Genomic DNA, 23,452 nt, shown 5'->3' with positions numbered 1-23,452 from the left:
TGAAAATGATTTCATTTCTTTACTGTTTTATCTTTCTTCCAAGGTTATCTCAGGAACAGAGGTCAGAACCTGGGTACTTTTGAAAGTTTACCAAGGCTTAATTAGAAAATACCAGGCTTTACATAACCACTAAAGACTATGTATTATGAGAGTTGAGGTTATTGTTAAGATTAGGTTGATGTGTGTGTATAAAGATAAATGTATTTGTGTATGGATGCATACAAATTATGTATTGTGTTATATATGTGTGTATAATTTTTTAATATATTTACTGTGGGATGCATTTGGATAGTCTCTAAAATGTTCCAGACAAATTTATTGAATATGAATGTGAAAGGACCCATGAATTAAACTAGGAAAAAATACATATTGCATCATTTGGCCCTGCTAAAGTAGGTAAAGATGAATAAATATCAATGTGGTTAGCATCTCCTCCCATAGTATTCTGGATTGATTGAAATGTTTTACTTCAATCTGATGTTTGTGTAGCTTTTTCAGTATATGATAATTGTTCGTGTATAAAAGAAATGTAGTGTTGAAACAGTGGCATTGTTTTTAGATCTGTGGCAAGTATGTTGTGAATCATAAAATTATATTTCAACTAATATTTCCAAGTAATAATAGTGAGAAAATTTGCATTTGCTATATCAGTGTTTTACAAATTACTGGATAATGCCGAATGACCATCACTCATTTAATGGATTTCTCAGGAAATAAAATATTTTCTCAGAAAATTAACTCTGGGGAATTCGAGCCACTCAGGAAAACAAAATGGCATATTTTAGCCCCAAATATTTTATTTTATTTTATTTTTCTTGGAAATTATGTCATTTCATTGTAGGTCTTGAACAGGTATTTTAGATGACTTTGACCTTATTGAACAAACCGGCGTGTCAAATTTTTGTTTTTCTTGGTCGAGATTTGAATATTTTGTCTCTGCTATTAAATTAGAGCTGACCCAGATAATAAATCAGTTAAATAAAGCATTGCCCTTTTCCTCAATAAAAATGATTACATTGCATACCTCTTTCTATCTCTTTCCTCCTTCTAACTCCATTCTGGTAGTTAGCATTCATTTATTTCAGCAGATAGTTGGGTAACTATTATATGCCAGGCAATTGTTTTAGGCACTGGGAACAAAACAGTGAACCAAACAACCTTTGCCCTTATAGAGTTTACGTTTGAGTGGGGAGAAGGCAAGAAACAACTGATTATTGTTTAATATAAAAGTTATGTAGTCTGTTAGAAGGTAAGTGCTGTGGACACAAGTAGAGCAGGGTAAGGATGAAGTGATCTTTTATAGAGTAGTACTAACCTGTTAAGTAATGTTAATACTGTCATCTTATTTTCTCTTTCAATTTATAGTTCCAATGACAGGATTCACACAGAGAGCAACCATTGATCCAGAACTGAATGAAATACATGTCTTATCTGGACTCAGCAAAGACAAGGAAAAGAGGGAAGAAAATGTCAGAAATTCATTCTGGATTTATGACATTGTAAGGAATAGTTGGTAAGTAGCTCTTGTCTGTACTGCAGTCACAGTGTAACATTTATTTGAGGTTGTTGGTTTATTCAAAAGAAGAGAGAGATGGAAGGCTTATGTTAATTTGTGATGTCATACATTTTAATATCAATATTGGGCAGTGGAAAAGTCAGTACTGGTGCCTGTGTATACAGTGATGTTCAGCAAATGGATTTTACCGCTGAATTATTTCAATTAGTAGATATTTCTTTGTCTGAGAGTCAAGAGAATTGTATTTTAGTCTAGCTTTTGCTACCAAGTAGTTGTGTAAACTTGAGAACCATGTATTTTTAATGTTCCCAGGTCTTTTCTTAGTTTTTATAAAATGAAGCAGTTTGACTAGAGCAAGGTGGGGAGCATTATTATTTAGCATTTTCAAACTAGGACCCTTTTGTCACAGAGCATCTCACAGAACTGCTGAACATTTTGCTTTGAAAAACACTGACCTAGGGCTTCCCTGGTGGCGCAGTGGTTGAGAGTCTGCCTGCCGATGCAGGGAACACGGGTTCGTGCCCCGGTCCGGGGGGATCCCACATGCCGCGGAGCAGCCGGGCCCGTGGGCCATGGCCGCTGAGCCTGCGCGTCCAGAGCCTGTGCTCCGCAACAGGAGAGGCCACAGCAGTGAGAGGCCCGCGTACCGCAGGAAAAAAAAACAAAAAATACTGACCTAGAGGATCTAGCTCTAATGTTCTGTGATTACTACATAAGTGAATATTCTCCAAAACAGAGGAACTTCAGAGAACTTCCTCCATTCAGTAATGGAGGGTGGTGCTCAGCAGCTAAGGAATTTATTATTCTCTAAATAAGACATTTATTTACAGTAAGAATGAAAGAAGTCTGTTGTGAGCTTTTTTATTGTGAATAGATAAATGTGATATCACTCTTTCAGCCGTTGGTTTAAGCCTTCATATATGCTGATCCTGTTTCATAACACGAAGTAGTTTGTTCTTGAGTGAGATTTTTGATGGACATTAAAGAACTTCAGAACTCAGTTCTAACAAATTCAGATTATTTTATGAGGGTGACCAGAACTTTTAAGATTTGATGTGAACAAATTTATAATTTTTTGTTTGTAATTAGACATTGCGTTAATTTGCTTGCTACAATTGTATTAACATTATGTGTGCTGCTAGTTTTCTAAGATAGAATGCCTTAAAAGCAATGTCTTTCAGGTCTTGCGTCTATAAGAATGATCAAGCTACAAAGGATAATCCAAGTAAAAGTCTTCAGGAGGAAGAACCATGTCCAAGATTTGCCCATCAGCTTGTATATGATGAGTTACACAAGGTATACTAACTACATTGACCTGTAGACTTTCTGTGATGTACAATTGGAAAGAATCTCAAAATATATGTTTCTGATTATTTTTAAGTAGATTTGAATAAAAATGACTGACATTTACTAGAATACGTAGCAGACATTTGATATCACCTTGTCCCTAAAATTCCTTAAGAGAATAAACATTTTTGCATAGTCCACAGTTCCTGACACTTTTCTTATGAAAATGGTCAGTGGTTGCTGCTTCTTAGCTGCATAGATCTGATACATGGCATGGCCTGTTGTTTCTGTCAATACAATATGAATATTCAAGTAGAAGATGTACAGTTTTCAGCACTTGTATACCTTTTTCCATGATATGAAAAGGTATATATAACTTCCTGATTTTAGATTTTCCCATTGTGTAAGAAGTCTTTTTATCTTTATTTTTCCAATCTATGATTGACATAATCTGTTCCATCAGCCTATGAAAACAGTCCTGAATTCTGAAGTTTTAGTGTCCCTAAGTGTTCAGAGTGGTTTCTTTAGCTATTTCTCCCTTAAATTTTACATGTTTAATGATTGGGCTCAGATTACATAGTAAATTACTGACAGAACCTGTATTCTTTCTGTTTAGGCCATAGATGATTATTTAAATCCTCTATCATTTGAGAACTTTAGGTAAAAGATACCATGGGAGTAAATAAAAGCCCTTTCTCTGAGAGTCTCCCAAATTAAAGGATAAGTGAATTTCCATCTATAGGACAGAAATAAATAATATCTCTGTTGTATAACACTACTGGTTATAAATGTTTTCAAAATTTTCAAGAACTGCTTTAACACTTTGAGTACAGAATATTACTAAAGCTGTAATTATAATAGTGAAATCATTGTAGTATTCCTTTTACATTTCTTATTTGATATTAATTGAATAATAGAAAAATATTTTAAAAGTTATTTCACAAATCATATATGCCATTTAAAAATATTCAGCATTAAGGCTAAAGCAAAAGTAAGATGCTAAAATTTTTAAAGTTTCTAGTTACTGTTGACCTTCAGTGATTCAACTTGTGTGTCAGTTTTTTAAAAGATATCATTTTTTATTACGATCAACACTTGATTAACTTGATAATCCCCATTATTTGTTGCCCTAAGCAAACTCAGTATCTTGGAATAGCTTCTTACTATCATTGCTTTTGTTTTATGTCTTCCATTGTCAGTGTAACTGTGGTGATACAACTTATTTTAATAGAAAATGTTATTTAGGGAAGTAATCACAGTACTTTAAAGTAAAATGGAAACTTGAGAAAAAGCAGAAGCAGCCTTTAGTAGACATGTAATAATGTTTTAGTCTTTAGTAAAGCTAAAGAAGTTACTTGTTACACACTACTACCAAAATGAAGAAATTTTACTTTGACTTTCGTAGTTTCTTGAGTATGCATGCATGTTTTTAAAATCTGGTTTGTTTTATTTATTACAGGTTCATTATTTATTTGGTGGGAATCCAGGAAAATCTTGCTCCCCAAAGATGAGATTAGATGACTTCTGGTCACTGAAATTGTGTAGGCCTTCAAAAGATTACTTACTGAGGCATTGCAAGTACCTCATAAGAAAACACAGGTATAAAAATAAATCATTGAAAACTTTTATTTAGCATTATCAGCTATTGTTGGTTTTATTTTATTTAGCATTATCAGCTAAGCTTTGGAGATGTGACTCTGTCTTTGGCAATTTAGTAACATGACACTGTAAGTACTATGAAGATCATGACTTTTGTAAATGCCCTGTTCTCCTTATTTTTGCTTTCTTCTTTCAAAGGATGGTACAAAGTGAAGATAGATCTTGATGCTAAAAATTATTAAAGATAGAGCAAGGATATTTTGCAGCTGTTAATGGAAAAAGTTTCTATGAACGTGATGAACCTACCTTCAAGTAACTCAAGGCCTAACCACTACAGATTATATCAGTTCTAGATGATTGGCATATGAAGATTATTGGCATGTGACTGACCTGTTGATAACTCTCTTATCAATGTGATGATATAGTTGAGTAAATAATCTCTTTATAATTTGATATTTCAGAATACAACTTCAAATATGATTATAGCTTTACATCATTACTTTTGCCATTTAATTGCAAAATCAAGTAATCAAACATTTTCATATGTCTCCTCAGTCATGTTTGCTTTTTAGCCTTAGCAGGTGATAAGCTGAAAAATGTAGAAAAATACATCTATCCCTTTGGTTACTGGTAGTGTTAGATCGTAATAAAAATTTACAATTTGGAGGGAGAGAAGTTTAGCTTTTAATGATGATAATAGGTACCATTTATGAGCAATTTTGTGTGCTAGATCCTGCATATTATTCTCACAATAAGACAGTGGAGTAGGTACTGTTATTACTACTCTCTTATAAAAGAAGAAATGGAAGCGTTTTTAAGTGGGTTGTATAACTGACCTAAGGTTGTTCAGCTGTAAGTGACAGAGCCGGGCTTTGATGCTGTGTATTCTGACTCCAGAGTTACCACTTCACCACCACCACCGCCCCGTACACATCGGTATATACACAGACATGCACATATGTGTGTTTATATGTTTAGTATATAATTACGTATTATATTTTATATAGAATATAAATAAATAAAAATCTCTGTAGGTGTATGTTAGGTTTGTGTTCCTTTATCATATCATGTTTGCTTGTTATTTCTCTCTCTGCTTTCACAAGTTGTGCTTGAGAGATAAATTGATAACAAAAGCTAGTTGCTTCTGTTACTTTGTTATTACTATGAATAATTAAAGAGTATTTTCTATAGAATCTATAGGAGAAAAGGTGTGAATCGTCACGTTGGCTGGATGGCAAGAGATAAATTCTGTCTTATTAACAAGATTTAAGCTTGAGGTACCTTCAGCTAATGTTTACGTTGCTAAAATATTATTCCTTGGTACTTAATGTTAAAGTTTGTTTTTAAAAGTTTAAAAAAACTTTAAACTTTGTTTTAAAAGGTTAAGACAAATAAGACAATAAGACAAATTCGGGGAAATCATAATGTTTTTTTTTTTTCCTACTTCAGATACAACAACTATAGTTAGAATGTTGAGTTGAGCTTTCAAAAAAAATTTCCTGACCAAAAGTCCACTAGAGATTAAAGAAGGTTGTCTAGTGCTGTATGTAAAGAATTCGAACTTACTTTATAAACACTTCCCTCTGGCTTTTTTGTTTGTTTGTTTGTTTGTTTGTTTTGCGGTACGCGGGCCTCTCACTGCTGCGGCCTCTCCCGTTGCGGAGCACAGGCTCCGGACGCGCAGGCTCAGCGGCCATGGCTCACGGGCCCAGCCGCTCTGCGGCATGTGGGATCCTCCCAGACCGGGGCACGAACCCATGTCCCCTGCATCAGCAGGCGGACTCCCAACCACTGCGCCACCAGGAAAGCCCTTTCCTCTGGCTTTTAATTAGAAAAGTAATCCATGGTTAATAAAGAAAAAAAAAGTCCTCTCTCCCCACCACAAAGAATTGAATCATCCCTCATCCCACCATTCAAAAATAATATTTTGGTGTGTATCCCTTGAATTTTATGTGCACAAATAGAATTTTTGTTTAAAAAATAAGGATCATCTTGCTTTGAATCTGATGTCTTTTAATGAGTGATGTATTATAAACATCTTATTACCATGTTAAAAAATAAAAATACAAATCATAATTATAATGGCTACATAGTGTTCTATTCTGTGTAATTTACTTAACTAGTCTCCTTTTGTTGAATATTTAGCTTATTTCCAACTTATTTGCAATTATAAATAACACTGTAGTTAATATTATTATATACTTCCATATGCACCCCTATCAAAATTTCTGTAGGATAACGATAGACTTGATGAATTATACGTTGCCCTCCAGAAAGTTAATTTTCATTCCTTCTGGAAGTAAGTAGAATTATTCATTTTCCCACAACCAACCTATCCTAAGAAGTATTATTTTTGATCTTTGGCAGTCATTTTTCTCCTTTAAAAATCTGTCAGTGGACAGGTGAAATGACAGTTTATGGGAATCTGAAATATATATTATGGCATGTTTTAAGTTTCATGTTTTAAGTACAAAACATCATTAGTGACTTGTGCTAGTAAAGGCACAAAGTGAAAAATGAAAGTGGATAAGGAAAATAATCAGTAACAAATTATTTAAATTTTTAATTACATTATGAAAGACTAGCAGATCTTGTGAGTGTGAGAATGATTCATGAAATAAGGTGACTGAAGTTGAAAGGTAGCAAGTTTGTGTGATTGGGCAAATAATCAACCTTTGAAATTTGCTACTATTTAGTTAAAATATAAATTTTAAAGTATAAATTTTAGTTAAAATAAAAATTTGAAGGGAGAGAAGTATATTGAATGCCAAGAAAGTGTCTTTGTTCTTAATGGTGCCACATAATACAGAAAATAAAATGCCACTGTTTTTTCGTATAGCATTCAAGTTTCCAAATATATTGATGATTTGGGGGTAGAAAGGGGCAAAAGAAAAAAATTTAAATATGATTAGTTCCTTGTTCCTTTAGGTAGAGGGCAGAATTGTTGGCTGAAATATAATTTTAGACTGCAGACACAAGTCCAGTAGTAAGTTTTTGTGGGCTAACAAAAAAGCTTAAAAAAGGAAAGAGAGAACACACCTTCCAGGAAAATGGATCCCTTTGCTGGATTTATTTAATAGTACAGTAGGTGTGTGTTGGTTAAGTTATCAGGTTACAAGGATAAAGACATACTTAGGATATCTCACTGAAAAAGAATCTATTAGAATATCCAGAGAATTAAGGTGCTTCCTCAGCACTTGAACAGTGAGGCCTGGTGGAGAATTGTTTAGGATACTGAGACAATTCTAACAGCTAGAAGCTACTGAAGTAGCTTTCCTTGTAACTGAGCCTCTCTCTTTCTGCTTCTTTCTGTCTACTTTTCCTGTTCTACTTCCTGACTCTGCTTTCTCTTATGGCTTCGGTAGGTGGCTAGGTAGCTAGGTAGTAGGAAGGAAGGGAGAGAAGGATAGGAAGAGAAGGAATATGTCATCTCATATCTTCTGCTTATTGCCTTCTGTGTTTTGTATATTTTTTGTGTCCTTGTGTATCTCACATTCAGATTCTCTAAGAGAGTATCTTCTTACAGAAAGTTCCCTAGAGAGCGTATCCCTATTGGAAAGAATTCTGCCAGGCCACTTTAAAAATTGCTCACCAAGCTCAAGACGATTGCTTTTGGCTCAGGTGCCAAAACTCTGGTCTAATTCATTGTGGACAAGATGGTAGAGTAACATGGACCTAAGACTCTCATCTGAGGGTTGTAAGACTGGCTGACAATCAGGGTACTATCTGGTACAAGAAAACTAATATTTTGCCAGTCGTTGCCCCTCCAGGTACCCTATCACTGAGATTAGCTCTAAAGACAGGAAATTATTGATGCCATCAGCTGAACACAGTTATGAAAGGCTCTTCACTATTTTCCTTTCCCAAATGAAATTAAATGTCTTCTTTCTGTATAATATTTTGAAAAGCATACCAGTTTATTAGAAATAAGTACATATCTAATTATGCTATTAAAAAGGAATTATCATTATTTAAATAGATATATAGTCCCAAGCAGACTTTTTTAATTTAAGAAAATCCTTTGTTTCCTTTCAGCTTTGGAATCAGAGACACTTGAGTTTAATTCTACTTCTGCCACTTACTAGGTCTTAGCTTGGCCAAGTTCATTTACTAGGCTCAGTTCCTCATCTGTTTTTTTTTTTTTAAATGATGATAAACTTCTCATCATAGAGTTATGGGAGGATACATGAAATGATATATGTAAGATACTTGATACAGTGTCTAGCACAAAACAAACGATTGATAAATGATTGCTACAGTTTTTGTTATTACTGAGACATGGAAATAGTCTCATTAAAAATATCTAATCAGTGTTAATGATACTCATTAAAAGAAACTATACTCAGGCTTCCCTGGTGGCGCAGTGGTTGAGAGTCCTCCTGCCGATGCAGGGAACACGGGTTCGTGCCCCGGTCCGGGAAGATCCCACATGACATGGAGCGGCTGGGCCCGTGATCCATGGCCGCTGGGCCTGCGCATCCGGAGCCTGTCCTCCGCAGCAGGAGAGGCCACAACAGTGAGAGGCCCGTGTACCGCAAAAAAAAAAAAAAAGAAGAAACTAATTTCACTTTCTGAAGTATCTGTTAAACACCTCCAGTGGAGAGTATATGACACAAATCTAGGAAATTATTTTTATTTTATCTCTACTTGTTTTTTTATGAAACATATTTGGCTATTTTGCACTTCTGTTATATAAAATATTTAACATATTTGCTATGTTTTGTAGTTGATTTAATCTTAGCTTATAGTTTTAAGAGGAGGGTTGGAAATGCTCTAATCCAGTCTCTAGCACCACAGCCTGACATTACCATTACATCTCCAGGGACTCCACATGTACGCTATTTATATATGTGTCAGTATTCTTACTTCTGGATTCTTAAGCACAGGATTTTTAGATATCCACAATATCTTCTCAGATACAGAGTATTCCACTCTGGGTTTAAAAGACATTTCTGATGTTTTTTCATAACTCTAGACAATTATTCTTGTTTACATTTTCTAGGTTTGAAGAGAAGGCCCAAATGGATCCCCTTAGTGCTCTGAAATATCTACAAAATGATCTTTATATAACTGTGGATCATTCAGACCCAGAAGAGACAAAAGAGGTAAAGGTGACAATAAACTTCAGAAATTGAACGTTTAAAAAATTGTCTTTCTAACTTATATTTGTTGACTTTGCTCTTGGATGTTTAAAGGAAAGTGAGGAAAATATGATGACACTAAAAATCTTAAAAATGGTACAGAGCAGATGAAATAAAAATTGAGTAGACATATTTTCATGTGGTAATCTAAGATTCAAGTCACACAAAAACCTGTGATCCACTCAGAAAAGGATTCTCAGGTATAAAGTTTTAAGTAGTCATTAGATTTTGTACTGCAAAGGAAATAGAAAAATTTTACTTCTGCCATAGTTCCATACTTCCTTTACTTAAGGGTTACATAAAGTTCAGTATAAACTTTTTCTACTGATACTCGAAAATCCCCCTAAAAGAAGAAAGAAAACTCTCCTTTATTGTAAGGAGAAAGTGAAGAGAGGTTGGTGGGAGTAGAATCTTTGCTGGCTTGATATTTAGTTATATGAATGTTGTAGCAGTACAGTTTTACCATAGGCTACTAACTTCGTTTATCAGTAGCCCCGAAGCTTGAGAACTTAGTAACAGATCATTACTTTTCAGTTTTTATGATACATAACATGGGATGGAAGCAGCTGTTTCTAAGATTTAATATTCTTAGGCCATATTTGCGTATCCACAGTGTGTGAATATACCTGCAATGAGTTTCATGGTCTTACAACCTCTCTTCCAACTTCTAAGATTCCTTTTGTCACTTCTTCCTTTTGCTAACTATTCTTGTTCATAGTTCATCTGGCAACATCTGAACTGCAATCCATTTTACCTTCCATTCTCAGAATTGGTGATTATATGTAGTTCTGTTCCTTACATCTATTTCCCTGTTAGCTGTTGCTGTGCTTTGGCTTTGTAATAGCGACATCAAGCAGTGTTTTCCTCTGTTCAGCATTGACACAGGCATCAGACTGAATGACTTTCAGGTACCAGGTTCATTGTACTTTCAAGCAGAAGAGCCTGCATGTCCTTGGCACCAAAACAAAGAAATACTCTTTCATAGTTGCCTACTGTGAAAATAAGCCCTAGTTCTCTCACTCAGTATTGGTTACAACCCTTCAGTAGGTGGAGAATCAGCAGAACACATTTTAAAACCCCCTGAAAAAGGACAGTTAATTGTCTTTTCTTGAGTCTTCAGTCAATTCATGATACTATTTGAAATAGGGAGAACTGTCACGATTTTGCCAAGTAGCAGAATATATTTGGTTTAATCTGTTATGGCTTATAAACTGAACATAGTTGTGAAGAGTCTGTTAATGTTCATTTTGTTAAACCATGCATTTGAGAGTTATAAATGGATTTTCTTGTGTTTTCACCATAGTCTGTCTAAAATGGCTGTAATCCGGAACATTCATTTTTCTTTTATTTTTTAAAACCAAACCAAAACAAAATATTTCAAAGTAAATAATTTCAGCTGTGTGAGTTGCAAGTAGGCCAAAGAAAACAGACAGTTTGCTCTTAAAGCTAAGCTAGTAGGAAAGTCCAGGACAGGGAGGTATCTCAAGTTCAAACAGTCATTTTAAGAATTTTCGTAGTGGGTTTCTCTTTCCTGAAGAGTATCAAATTGTGATTTTGTATGCCACAGACTTCCACTCCATTTCTGAAAAGCTGTATCTATCAAGAGTTGTTTAACCCTAGTAGAAGTTAGTAAAAATGATGTTATTCATGTGTATGTCAGCATCAGAATCACTATAGAAGCTTTTTCAGAACAATACCCTCACCCTAAGAGTCTCCTCTGTCTGCTCTTTTACAATGGAAAACTGAAAGCACACCTAAAAAATTGAGAATTACTGGTCTGTAAGGTTATTCTTTTGTTTAAAAACGTGTGAACAGATTTCGTTTGGGGAAAGAAATCCCTTGGGGACAGCTCCAGTGTATATATATGTACTTACAGTATCTGTTAGTGAGGCATATAGATCTTCGCTTTTCATTGTAAGAAATCATTCCCCTTTTTGAGAAAGGCCTTACTGCTCTTCATTTTCTGTAGTAGCTTGGTTTTGTTCTCTATGTATGTTTTACAAATTTTTCATTATATTAAATGATTTTATCAGCAACCAGAAGTGGTTTTTAGATTTTTCTCCCCCTTTTTCGGGTCATCATTGTGTCTTTTAGTAGCAAAATGCTGGTGGACTATCAACTAATAATGGTTCTTTGCTTTCTTCCAGTCTCCAGAGCATGGGTTCTAAATTGGTGATGAGCTTATAATAAAGCTTATGAACATTGTATTTTTTTCTAGAAAAGGGCCAAGAAAAGGATGCTTAAACTGATTCTGCCATTTTCAGAGAGGATTCTATAATAGAGAAGGAACAAGAAAAACAAGTTTTCAGCCAGTATTGCACACTTTGTATTAATTGTCTTTCTACTGAGCTTCCAAAGTACTGACGTCATTTATTTAAAATATTGTGTAGAGTTCCTACAATATGCCAGGCATTCTTCTAGGTACAATAGATATACCAGTGAACCAAACAAGATACTTGCCCAGGAGGTACTTACATACTAGTGGGGGGGAACAATAAACATATTAAATAAATTATACCGTGCATTAGAATTTGATAAGTATTATAGGAAAGTTAAAAAGAGATCAAAAATATAAGGGGACTTCCCTGGTGGCACAGTGGTTAAGAATCCGCCTGCCAATGCAGGGGACCTGGGTTCAAGCCCTAGTTCGGGAAGATCCCACATGCCACGGAGCAACTAAGCCTGTGCGCCACAACTACTGAGCCTGCGCTCTAGAGCCCGCGAGCCACAACTACTGAAGCCCTCGAGCCACACCTATGGAAGCCTGCGTGCCTACAGCCCGTGCTCTGCCACAAGAGAAGCCACCGCAATGAGAAGCCTGCACACCGCAACGAAGAGTAGCCCCCGCTTGCCGCAACTAGAGGAAGCCCGCGCGCAGCAACGAAGACCCAACGCAGCCAAAAATAAATAAAATCTACGTTTAAAATATATATATATACATACATATATATATATATGTGTGTGTGTGTGTGTATATATATATATATATATGGGGTAAGAATTGGGCAGTTGCAGTATTAAATAGAATAATCATAATAGACCTCATTTGGAAGTCAGATTTGCACAAGGACTTGAAGAATATGAGGGAGTGATCTAAGTAGATAATTTGGGGAAGATAATTCCTAGCAAAGGGATGGCTAGAACAGAGACCCCTGGGATGGAGAGTATTTGGCTTTGTTTAGAACAGCAAGGAGACACTTGTGGCTGGAGTAGAGGTAAGGAGAGTGAAAGCAGTCAGAGATGAGGTCCAAGAGGTAAGAGCAGGGATTGGCAGAACAGGTTATGAATGACTTCATAAGTCATTATTAGGACTTTGGCTCTTACTCTGAATAGGGAGCTGGTTCAGGGTATTGTCCATGCAGAGGAGTGATATCATCTGCTTTATGTTTTAATTAGGTCACTCTGACTGCTGTATTGAGAATAGACTAAAAGGGAACAAGGATGGAGGCAAAGAGAACTATGAGGGAGGTGTAGAAATCTAAGCAAGGGGGATTGTTGCTCAGAGCAAAGTAGTAGCAATAGAAATGGTGAGAAGTAAAGTAGATCAGATTCTCTCTCCTTCCCTCCCTCCCTCCCTCCCTCCCTCCCTCTCTCTCTCTCTATATATATGTATATATTTATATATATATGTATGTATGTATGTATGTATATACTTTTTTGGCTGCATTGGGTCTTCGTTGCTGCACGCGGGCTTGCTCTAGTTGCAGCGAGCGGGGTTTACTCTTCGTTGCGGTGCGCGGGCTTCTCATCAGGTGGCTTCTCTTGCTGCGGAGCATGGGCCCTAGGCACACAGGCTTCAGTAGTTGCAGTGCGTAAACTCGGTAGTTGTGGCATGCGGGCTCTAGAGTGCAGGCTCACTAGTTGCGGTGCACGGGCTTTTAGTTGCTCTGCGGCATGTGGAATCTTCCTGGACCAGGGATGGAACCCATGTCCCCTGCATTGACAGGCAGATTCTTAACTACTTCACCACCAGGGAAGTCCCCTCAGTATATTTTAAAGGTAGAACCAACGGAATTTTATGATTGGATGTAGGGTTTGAAGGAAATGACTCCAAAGTTTTGAGCCTGAAAAGCTAGAAGGATGGAGTTACTGTCAACTGAAATGAGAAGGTGGAGCCTCCTGACTGGAATCAGGAGTTTAATTTTGCATATGTTCAGTTTGAGTTGCCTGTGAAACAGCCGGCTTGAGATGTTGAAGTGATAGTTGGATGTTCAAGTCTGAAGCTGGGGAGAGAGGACTGACTTTATTCAGATTGTGTACTATTTACTCAGTACCTGTTAAAACTCTAGGCCAGTACATAGCAGTGCCACTTATTTAATTGGATGGTTAAAGTAACAGTTTTCTCCCCATCCTTCTGTTTAGAGCCAGTGAAGTTTATCTTTCATCTTAGAAGTTAGAAAAGAGCAACAAATTAACCCCAAATAAGTATTCACTAGAATATAGGAAATTAGTAAAATAGGAAACAGTAGAAAAAATATAAAAAGTGAAAAGTTTGTTCTTTGAAAAAGTGACTAAAATTGGTCAACCTCTAGCAAGACTTATCAAGGAAACAAATAATGAAAACATAAATTATCAGCATCACAAATGAAAAGGGGAGATCATTACAACCCTACCTACATTAAAAGTGTACTAAGGAGATATTATGAACAAGTTTGTCAACAAATTCAGCAACTTGATGAAATGGACAAATTTCTTGAAAGATACAACTTACCAAAACTAACACAAGAAGAATTAGAAAATCTTAAGGAACTCCATATCAATTACAGAGATTGAATTTGTAATTGAAAACTTTCCAAGAGAGAAAATACTAGGCCTGGATGGCTATATCAGTAAATTCTATCAACCCTTTAAGGAAGAAAAAAATGCGAATTTGGTATAGATTTGTAGAAATCAGAATAAGACAGAACACCTTCTAAATCCTTTTATGAAGCAGCTTAACTCTGATGTAAAAACCCAAAAAAGACATTACAAGCAGAGAAAATTACAGACCAATAGCCCTGTGAATGTAGATACAAAATTCTTAAGAAAATTTTAGTTAATTGAATCCAGCAATATATAAAAAGGTTAATGCACAATAGCCAAGAGGGGGTTTATGCTAGGAGTACAAGGTTGGTTTCACATTTGAAAATCAGTATATTTCACCACATTGGCAGAATGAAAGAGAAAAACCACAGATCATCTCAATAAGTGAAGAAAATCATTTGACAGAATGCAAAACCCATTGATGATAAAAATTCTTAACAAACCAGGAATAAAGGAAACATCATAAATCTCATAAAGGGCATCTGTGAAAAACATACAGCTAGTACCATAGTTAATTGTAAAACATTAAACCCTTTCCCCTAAGATTATGACAAGGAAAGGTTGTCTGCTTCAACACCTCTATTTAGCATTGTGCCAGAAGTCCTAGCTAGTACGATATGGTAAGAAAAAGAAATCAACAGCATATAGATTTGAAAGGAGGAAGTAAAATTGTTTGCATTTTTAGATGACAAATTAAAGAATACCTAAATAGATGGAGAAATAAATCACATTGGTGGTTTGAAAGACTAAAAAGTGTTGAGATGTCCATTCTCCCCAAATCGGTTTATAATTTAATGCAGTTTCTAAAAAAACTGTCAATATTCCAGTCAGTTTGGGTTTCTTTATTGTTTAGGAGATAGACAAACTTATTCTAAAATTTAGTCAAAACGCAAAGGCTCTGGACTAGCTAAAACAATCTTGAAAAAAGAAAAAGTTGGAGGTCTCATACTTACTACCTGATTTCAGGACGCTGTACAGAGCCATAGTAATCAAGGCCGTGTGGTACTGGCTTAAGGATAGACAAATAGATCAATAGAACAGAATAGAGTTCAGAAACAGACTCATATATATGCAGTCAGTTTATTTTTTTGACCAGAGCACCAAGTCCAATAAGGAAAAGAAAGGTTTTTTAAACAAATAGTGCTAAATAACTGGATATCTCATCCCCTATTTCACTCTTTTTTTTTTTTTTTTTTTTTGCGGTACGTGGGCCTCTCACTGTTGTGGCCTCTCCCATTGCGGAGCACAGGCTCCGGACGCACAGGCTCAGCGGCCATGGCTCACGGGCCTAGCCGCTACGTGGCATGTGGGATCTTCCCGGACCGGGACACGAACCCGTGTCCCCTGCAACGGCAGGTGGACTCTCAACCACTGCGCCACCAGGGAAGCCCGTCGACCCCTATTTCACTCTTAACACAAAAATTAAGATGGATTATGGATCTAAGTATAAAACCCAAAACAATGAACCTTTAAGAAGAAAACAGATTATCTTCACAACTTTGGGATAAGCAAAGCTTTCTTGGACATGACACAAAAGGCACTAATCATAAAAGAAAAAGTTGACAAATTGGACTTCAACAAAATTAAAATTTCTACTCATTAAAAGACATTATCAAAAAAAAATAGATGAGGGAATTCCTTGATGGTCCAGTGATTGGGACTTCACGGTTTCATGGCAGAGGGCCTGGGTTCGATACCTGGTCGGGGAACTAAGATCCCACAGGCCACACCATGCGGCCAAAAATTAAAAATAAAAATAAAAATAGACAAGCCTCAGACCAAATAATATCTGCAGTAGATATGTCTGACAGAGGACTGATACCCAGAATGTATGAAGAAGTTTCATATATTTTTAGCTCTTCCTTTTATCCCCTTTTTTCCTAACTAATTTGTCCAGTTTCTTACATTGAAAGGATGATTAATCAGGTGACTGATACCTGAAATTTTAAAGGCTACAAGTACAAGTGTGAAATACATCCTGAAGAATCAGTGGTATGAACTGCTCAAGTCTTGCAAAGTGCCAAGTAAATTCCATTGAGATTCAACTCATTTGTATACTCTTATTCCTTCCTTTAACTGACCTGTTTTCCAGCATCCTCATTCAAGATAAATATGAATAGTTCTTCTAAATTTTTATTTCTTTACCAATTTGTTAAAGTAGAAGTGATGCAATAGTTTTATCTTATTTTGTCATTGTTCAGTTGCATTGTCTGATTTAAACTAACTCTGGCTAGCCTGGGAATCTAATCAACACTTAAAACATTTTTTCAATGTAAAAAAGACCTTTGAGCCTTTATAATTATATAACAATACAATTATATATGACCATGGAATACCAATCTAAGTTGTAATTTAGGGATGGCTTATGCATAATAACCATGCTTTTTTTCTCAGAGTTTGATTTACACAGAGACATCAGGTGTTTTACAGTAGCATGCATTTATTTTTGAAGTGAGAATTCATATTTACTAATATACAGGGCATCAGTCTCTCTATATGTGATAGATTCCCAAATGAGTAATTTTTCTTTTTTTTTTTTTTTTAAAGGAAGAAGGGATAGTGGTAGATAAGTGAATTCTTCTCCACCTTGAAGGGTGGTGCTACTTCTACATCATACGTTCTTTTTTTTTAATGTCGATTCATTGGTTTGTTTATTTATTTTTGGCTGTGTTGGGTCTTTGTTTCTGTGCGAGGGCTTTCTCCAGTTGCGGCACGCGGGGGCCACTCTTCATTGCGGTGCATGGGCCTCTCACTATTGTGGCCTCTCTTGTTGCGGAGCACAGGCTCCAGACGCGCAGGCTCAGTAGTTGTGGCTCACGGGCCTAGTTGCTCCGTGGCATGTGGGATCTTCCCAGACCAGGGCTCGAACCTGTGTCCTCTGCATTAGCAGGCAGATTCTCAACCACTGTGCCACCAGGGAAGCCCCTAATTTTCTTTTTCTTTAATCGAAGTATAGTTGATTTACAATATTATATTAGTTTCAGGTGTATAAAATAGTGATTCAATACTTTTATAGATTATATCCCATTTAAAGTTATTATAAAATACTGGCTATATTCCCTGTGCTGTACAATGTATCTTTGTAGCTTATTTATTTTATACATAGTAGTTTGTACCTCTTATCTCTGTCCTGCCCCTACCCCTTTCCATCTTCCCATTGGTAACCACTAGTTTGTTCTCTCTATCTGTGAGTCTTTCTGTTTTGTTTTATTCATTCATTTATTCTTTAGGTTCCACTTATAAGTGGTAACATCTGGTATTTGTCTTTCTCTGTCTGACTTATTTCACTTAGCATAATACCCTCTAGGTCCATCCATGTTGTTGCAAATGGCATTATTTCATTCTTTTTTATGGCTGAGTAGTGTTCCATTGTATATATATACCACATCTTCTTTATCCATTCATCTGTTGATGGACAGTTAGGTTGCTTCCATATCAGGCTATTGTAAATAATGCTGCTGTGAACATTGGAGTGCATGTATCTTTTCAAATTAGTGTTTTCATTTTCTTTGGATGTATACTCAAGAGTGGAATTGCTGGATCATATGGTAGTGAGTAATATTTTATATTTCAGTTGACCTATTGTTCCTTAATAAATACATACTTTAATATATTTTTAAAATAAAATAATTCCAGGACTTGGTCTAGTATTTTGGAAAATGATAATAGTAGTCCACCAGAAAAGTCAGCATGTTGTTTAATCTAAATACGGTGTTCTTCTTGCCACTTTTTGGTGAATAGACTTATGCAACATGTGCGGAGACATCCAGTGGCTAATGAATGGTCGAAATTATAGGAGTTTTTTCTCCAATGTGCTTACCTAGCTAATTTGCTTTTTTCTCTCCTCCCCCACCCCACAGTTTCAGCTCCTGGCTTCAGCTCTGTTTAAATCTGGTTCAGATTTCACAGCTCTAGGTAAGTATTCCAATGTAATTTATCCGGCCATATGCCCTAGAATTTGGGAGGTTGGACTTTGATTTCTTTTAAATGAAACATCAGATGAGATGTCATCCAAACAAATGAAGCAAGTTTCAAGGTAGCATGCAAAATTTCTAATAACCTGCTACAAGGTTATTTTCCAGGTATCAGTCCCCAGTTCATGGATCAGTTTGCAGTTCCTATTACACCAATTGCAGGGTTATTATGCAAACAGATGGCAATAGAAGCCTGATCAAAATAAATTAATTTGTATAACGTTGTTTTGGAATGCAGACTGTATTACTGATATACTTACTATGAGTTAACACTTGCTGGTTGAATGGTTTTCCTGTTTGTTCTTTGTGAAATTGTGTGGTGTCAACAGAATGGTGATGGAGTGGGCAATGAAATAAATGTTTGGGAGCAGGACGAATTACCTCTTTCCTGAAAATGGACATTTTTGTATGTTGGTATCTTAATTGTTCCAAGTGTTTCTCAAGCATCCCAGATATGGGCATCAGTTTTCACTTAGTAGTACTCTCATTTAGTATTAATGAATTATTAAAGTAGTTAAACTAGATTGTAGTAAAGTGGGGAGTCTAGAAGTTCCAGAATCCAGAGCTTTAGTCAGGTGAATTTTCAAGGATCTTTTAGTTAAAATAAGTCATTATAGCTTCAGTTTTTCAACAAGATAGTAGCCTTTTGAAGTATGGGAATTTCCAACTTTCCTCTTGTCATTATGCAGTCACACAGTGAATGCATATTAATCTCATTAATGCTGGTGCTATTTTTAATTTGCCTTAGAGTCCAGCAATAGTATCGAAATTTTCCAGCGTATGTAATATAAATACTTCTCTTTATCTTTGGAATTAAATAACACTTTGGAATATCAGTTTAATTTCTTCATTGTTTGACCTTTTGTCTCTTAAAGGTGAAACATACCTCAAATGAAAAAAAAAACAGAGACATACAATGATGGTGTTTCTCACTGGGATGGAAATAGTAGTAGTGTTTCTTGGGGTCTTGCCCTTTGTTTTGTTTTTCCTTAATGAGTAATTGAGGCTACTCTACTGATCAAGGCAACTGCAGTCCTGAGTTATAATTCCAGAATATGTAGGATTCCACAGGGCAAGAAGACTGCTATAAAACGTAACTCCAGTAGGTTCTCCTAAAAATTTATGTAATTGTTTACCACTATCCCATACACTCAAAGGGCTTTTAAAAAATGTTTTCAGGTTGTTAGAAATCTCAGCCCTAAGATGGAGAGTCTAGTTATAGGCATTATTTTGGAAAGTTCACGCCCTTTTGAATTTTATCATTTGAAACAGGTTTAGTGATACAGGAACTGAGAGCCTTGCATATAGATATTCACTTTGAATAAATGTGTGCCTTGTTAGGTATGGGTACTGCAGCCCAGAGCCATTATTTTTATTTTAATGGTGGACAGCACTGAAATATCTCTGGCTGACTTATATTTAGCCTTTAGAACAAGAATTTTTTGGCAGTCATTTGAATATGTTAGACTGGTGTCAGCGAATGTTTTACTTTTAGCTTAACTCTTTTCTTCTTTCTCTGCCCTATTCACTGTCAGCTAATATATTTTGCCAGGAACAAAATTCTAAACTTCAGGTACACTGAGATCCGTACAAACACAACAGAAAAAAATACAAAAAGGGAAATTTTCTGTGGGGTTTTGTTTCTTCCTACCTGTCTGAAGGGAGGCAGTTTAGTAGTTAAGAGATAAGAGTGTCGTATAGTGGTTAAGGGTCAGAATCTAGGTTTAGCTATCAGCTCTGCCACTTGCTAATTTTAAAAGTGACTTTGAACAATTCACCTTTCTAAGCATTAAGTTCTTCATCTATAAAATGGAGGTAAGCAGAGTACTTACCTCAAGTTGTTGAGAGAATTAAGTAATTATGAAAAACAACAAAATGAAATACTTAGTAAGTGCTCCATTCAGGTACTCGTATTACTACCTTCTTTATAAATGTCATCTTTGTAACACTGGTGAATTTGGATGAGGAGCAAATTCAGGTTATATGCTAATTTTAATAAGGAGAAATTTGATATATTATTTATAAACGAAAAGTACCTTTCATAAGGTTTCATGCCTATTTAGAGTTCGTGGTTCTCATTCATTTTCTGTCTGATTGTTTTACCTTTACGCCACTTAGAATTGAAATCTAATGGGTTATTTTATGTATAGATGTATACACTTTTCATGTATAGATGACTGAATATTTTGTTTTCTAAATTATGTCCTGCCAAAATTGGCTCAACCAAACTGTCTGACTTCCTTCAGAATTCATCCAGTTTATCTTAACCTCTTAGTATTTACTAATGTTATATGTAATTTAAAGATTTAGAAAGATGGAAAATGATTTGCAAACAGCTGGCATTATCTTAGTTTTGAAAAATGACTGACTTCGGAGAAAAATAACCTTTGGGGATCTTTAGCTTAGAGCTACTGTGTCTGTGTCTGTGGCTGTGGGCACTTTGAAGCTTGAACTTGGGCTTTCTGCTAATTTTAAGAGCATATTTTCAGCAAGGTATGTGACAGGGAAAATCTGGTCTGTAGAAGCATATTGCCTTTCTTGGTCTTCACACCTTTCTTTAGAAGTTTTATAGTCCGTATGCGATGTGCAAGTATGAATTCAGACAGCTGTTTAAAATATTTTATGTCTAAAGTACAGTGCTCTTTGGCAGTGTGTTGACATTTGTGAATGAGGAGCCTTAGGGGTTTCACAGCATTTACTGTGCCCTTTTAGCCTTTATACTTCTACTAAATCCACCAAACTTAGATTTCAGCAAGAGACTTTCTTCAACCTCCTGTCTTTAGCCCACATGTTTACAGGTGATTTTTATATAATAATGAGTTTATTTTAGAAATAAGAAACGTAAACACAAAGAAACTTCTATCTAGGAGAAAAATGAGAATTCTTGCTATTTCTTCCTTATTACCATAAATAGGAAAAGCTACCTAGCCTGTATAGGATGTTAACTTAAAAGTATATTCCTGGGGCTTCCCTGGTGGCACAGTGGTTAAGAATCCACCTGCAAACACAGGGGATACGGGTTCAAGCCCTGGGCCGGGAAGATCCCACATGCCGCAGAGCTACTAAGCCCGTGCACCACAACTACTGAGCCTGCGCTCTAGAGCCTGCAAGCCACAACTACTGAGCCCACGTGCCACAACTGCTGAAGACCGCACACCTAGAGCCCGTGCTCTGCAACAAGAGAAGCCACTGCAGTGAGAAGCCCGTATACCACAACAAAGATTAGACCTCGCTTGCCACAACTAGAGAAAGCCTGTGCGCAGCAGTGAAGACCCAATGCAGCCCAAAAAAATGAATAAATAAATTTTTGAAAAAAATTTTTTTAAAAGTATATTTCTAATAGGTCACTTTCTTTTAGAGCAGTCATTGTCTTCAGTCACAATAGTAATGATAAAGTGATAGCTATTATTTATTGAGCACTTACTGTGGGACCAGGTACTATTCTAAACACTTTACATGTCATAACTCACTTAATCTTCATAATAACCCTATGAAGTAGCACTAGTATGATCCCCTTTTATTATATGTGAAGAAACTGGAACACAGAGAGGCTAAAGTAAGTCGCCCAGGAATAGTGCTAGTGAGTAGCAAATCCAGGATTCACACCTTAGTAGTTTGGCTTCAGAACTAAATCACTAACTGTACTACCTCTCATTGAGCTTTACCAGTTTTCACTACTCTGAGCGATAAGTTCCTCATTCCACTGTATGGTGAAAATGAGAGAAACAGTAATTAGGAGTATGAGATTTAAAATCAATACAACCTTTTTTGTCCTGTCTCTACCATTTAAGTAGTCATGTTGCTGTTGATGAGTTTCCTGGTGCCCCACCCATTTTTTTTTTTTTTGCCCCACCCATTTTTAATGCATTTTTTTAAAATATTAAGATTCTCTTTGAACAACTTCCCTCAGTCCCTGCCTGCTTCCCTCAAGTGTAACCACTTGTATTTGGCAGATCTTTATACACCGACATACAGGTAGAGTTGATTCCCATTATTCACAGTAATAGTCTATGAAGTCACCTATAACACTGAACTGGTGAATACTGACCCTTTGCTCCTATGGAAAATACAGAGATAGGTTCCTGTAAGCCTCTTGTCACAGACTTTTTGTCAATTGATTAATAATATAATGTTGCTTTCTTTCAACAGGAACACACCTTACTTGTGTATTTATACTGTTGATTCATTAACATTGAACTCACACCAAGAGCACTATAACTCATTCCTGAACGAAGCTTATCTAACCTGTATTTTCTTCATAAGGCACATTGCAGCCTTCTTGCACTTAGGAACACTAGCCAGCACTTCAGCACCACACTTGGGGGCCATTTTCAGCGGTGAAGTCACCAACAAAAAACACAGAATTTGAAGAACATGACACCAAGTAGACTGTGAAAAGGACACTTGTTTATAGTATGAGAGCTAAAACAAGAAGGCAGAGCATTACCTAGTTGACCTCAGTTGAGAACATATATTTACATGTGGTGACTCAAATTTTTGCCACCCTGTGTATGTCTGTGAGTAACCACAAAAGTGGCACAAATGCTGATTTGGGGGTTACAAATTTTAGCAGGTAAGCAAATGTACAAATATGGAATCTGTGAATAATGAGGATCAACCGTATATATGTACACACACACACACACACACACACACACACACACACACATAGATGTATGGTTTTATGTTTTCTGGTTTTATTTATTACATAATATAAAAACATGTATTCTCCACATAACTTTTTAAAATTTAATGATGTGGCTTGGAGGTGCTTACATGAAACTGTACTAGATTTATTGTATTTGTAAGTGATACACAATATTCCATAATAGGGATCTACCATAATTTAACCATTCATCTAATGAGAGTGTAAATTTCAAGTTCCTTATTGGTAAAAGGTGAATAAAAATAAAAGGTTTTTTTTGAGGATTAAATGAATTTAGCACATTGCCTACAATTTAATAAGCACTCAGTTAATAAAAATAAATGGGCTTTGGAGTCAGACCTGGGTTCACGCTCCATTCTCTTTCCTCACCAACTGTGATGCCTTATTAAATGACTGACTCTCTTAAGTGTTGCATCTGAAATTGGAGTTTATGGTAACTGCTTTGTTGGGTTATTTTTGTGACAAT

General features: G+C 36.0%; 1 protein-coding gene across 4 annotated transcripts in view; it reads left to right on the top strand.

The window, feature by feature from the left end:
- The window catches only part of MKLN1 (muskelin 1), a gene marked incomplete at its 5' end in the record, with an annotated part of 355,190 nt that overhangs the window by 322,162 nt on the left and 9,576 nt on the right, over nucleotides 1-23,452 (top strand). For all 4 annotated transcript variants that reach the window (XM_082661471.1, XM_082661472.1, XM_082661473.1 and 1 more), the window contains 5 exons: nucleotides 1,366-1,513; nucleotides 2,698-2,812; nucleotides 4,263-4,402; nucleotides 9,405-9,507; nucleotides 18,207-18,261. In XM_082661471.1, the coding sequence (XP_082517597.1) occupies nucleotides 1,366-1,513; nucleotides 2,698-2,812; nucleotides 4,263-4,402; nucleotides 9,405-9,507; nucleotides 18,207-18,261 (561 nt within the window). The remainder of the gene's footprint in view (nucleotides 1-1,365; nucleotides 1,514-2,697; nucleotides 2,813-4,262; nucleotides 4,403-9,404; nucleotides 9,508-18,206; nucleotides 18,262-23,452) is intronic.

This window comes from Grampus griseus, assembly GCF_964374135.1.
Source record: "Grampus griseus genome assembly, chromosome: 9".
Lineage (NCBI taxonomy): Eukaryota > Metazoa > Chordata > Mammalia > Artiodactyla > Delphinidae > Grampus > Grampus griseus.
This window is presented reverse-complemented; position numbering and strand designations above follow the sequence as displayed.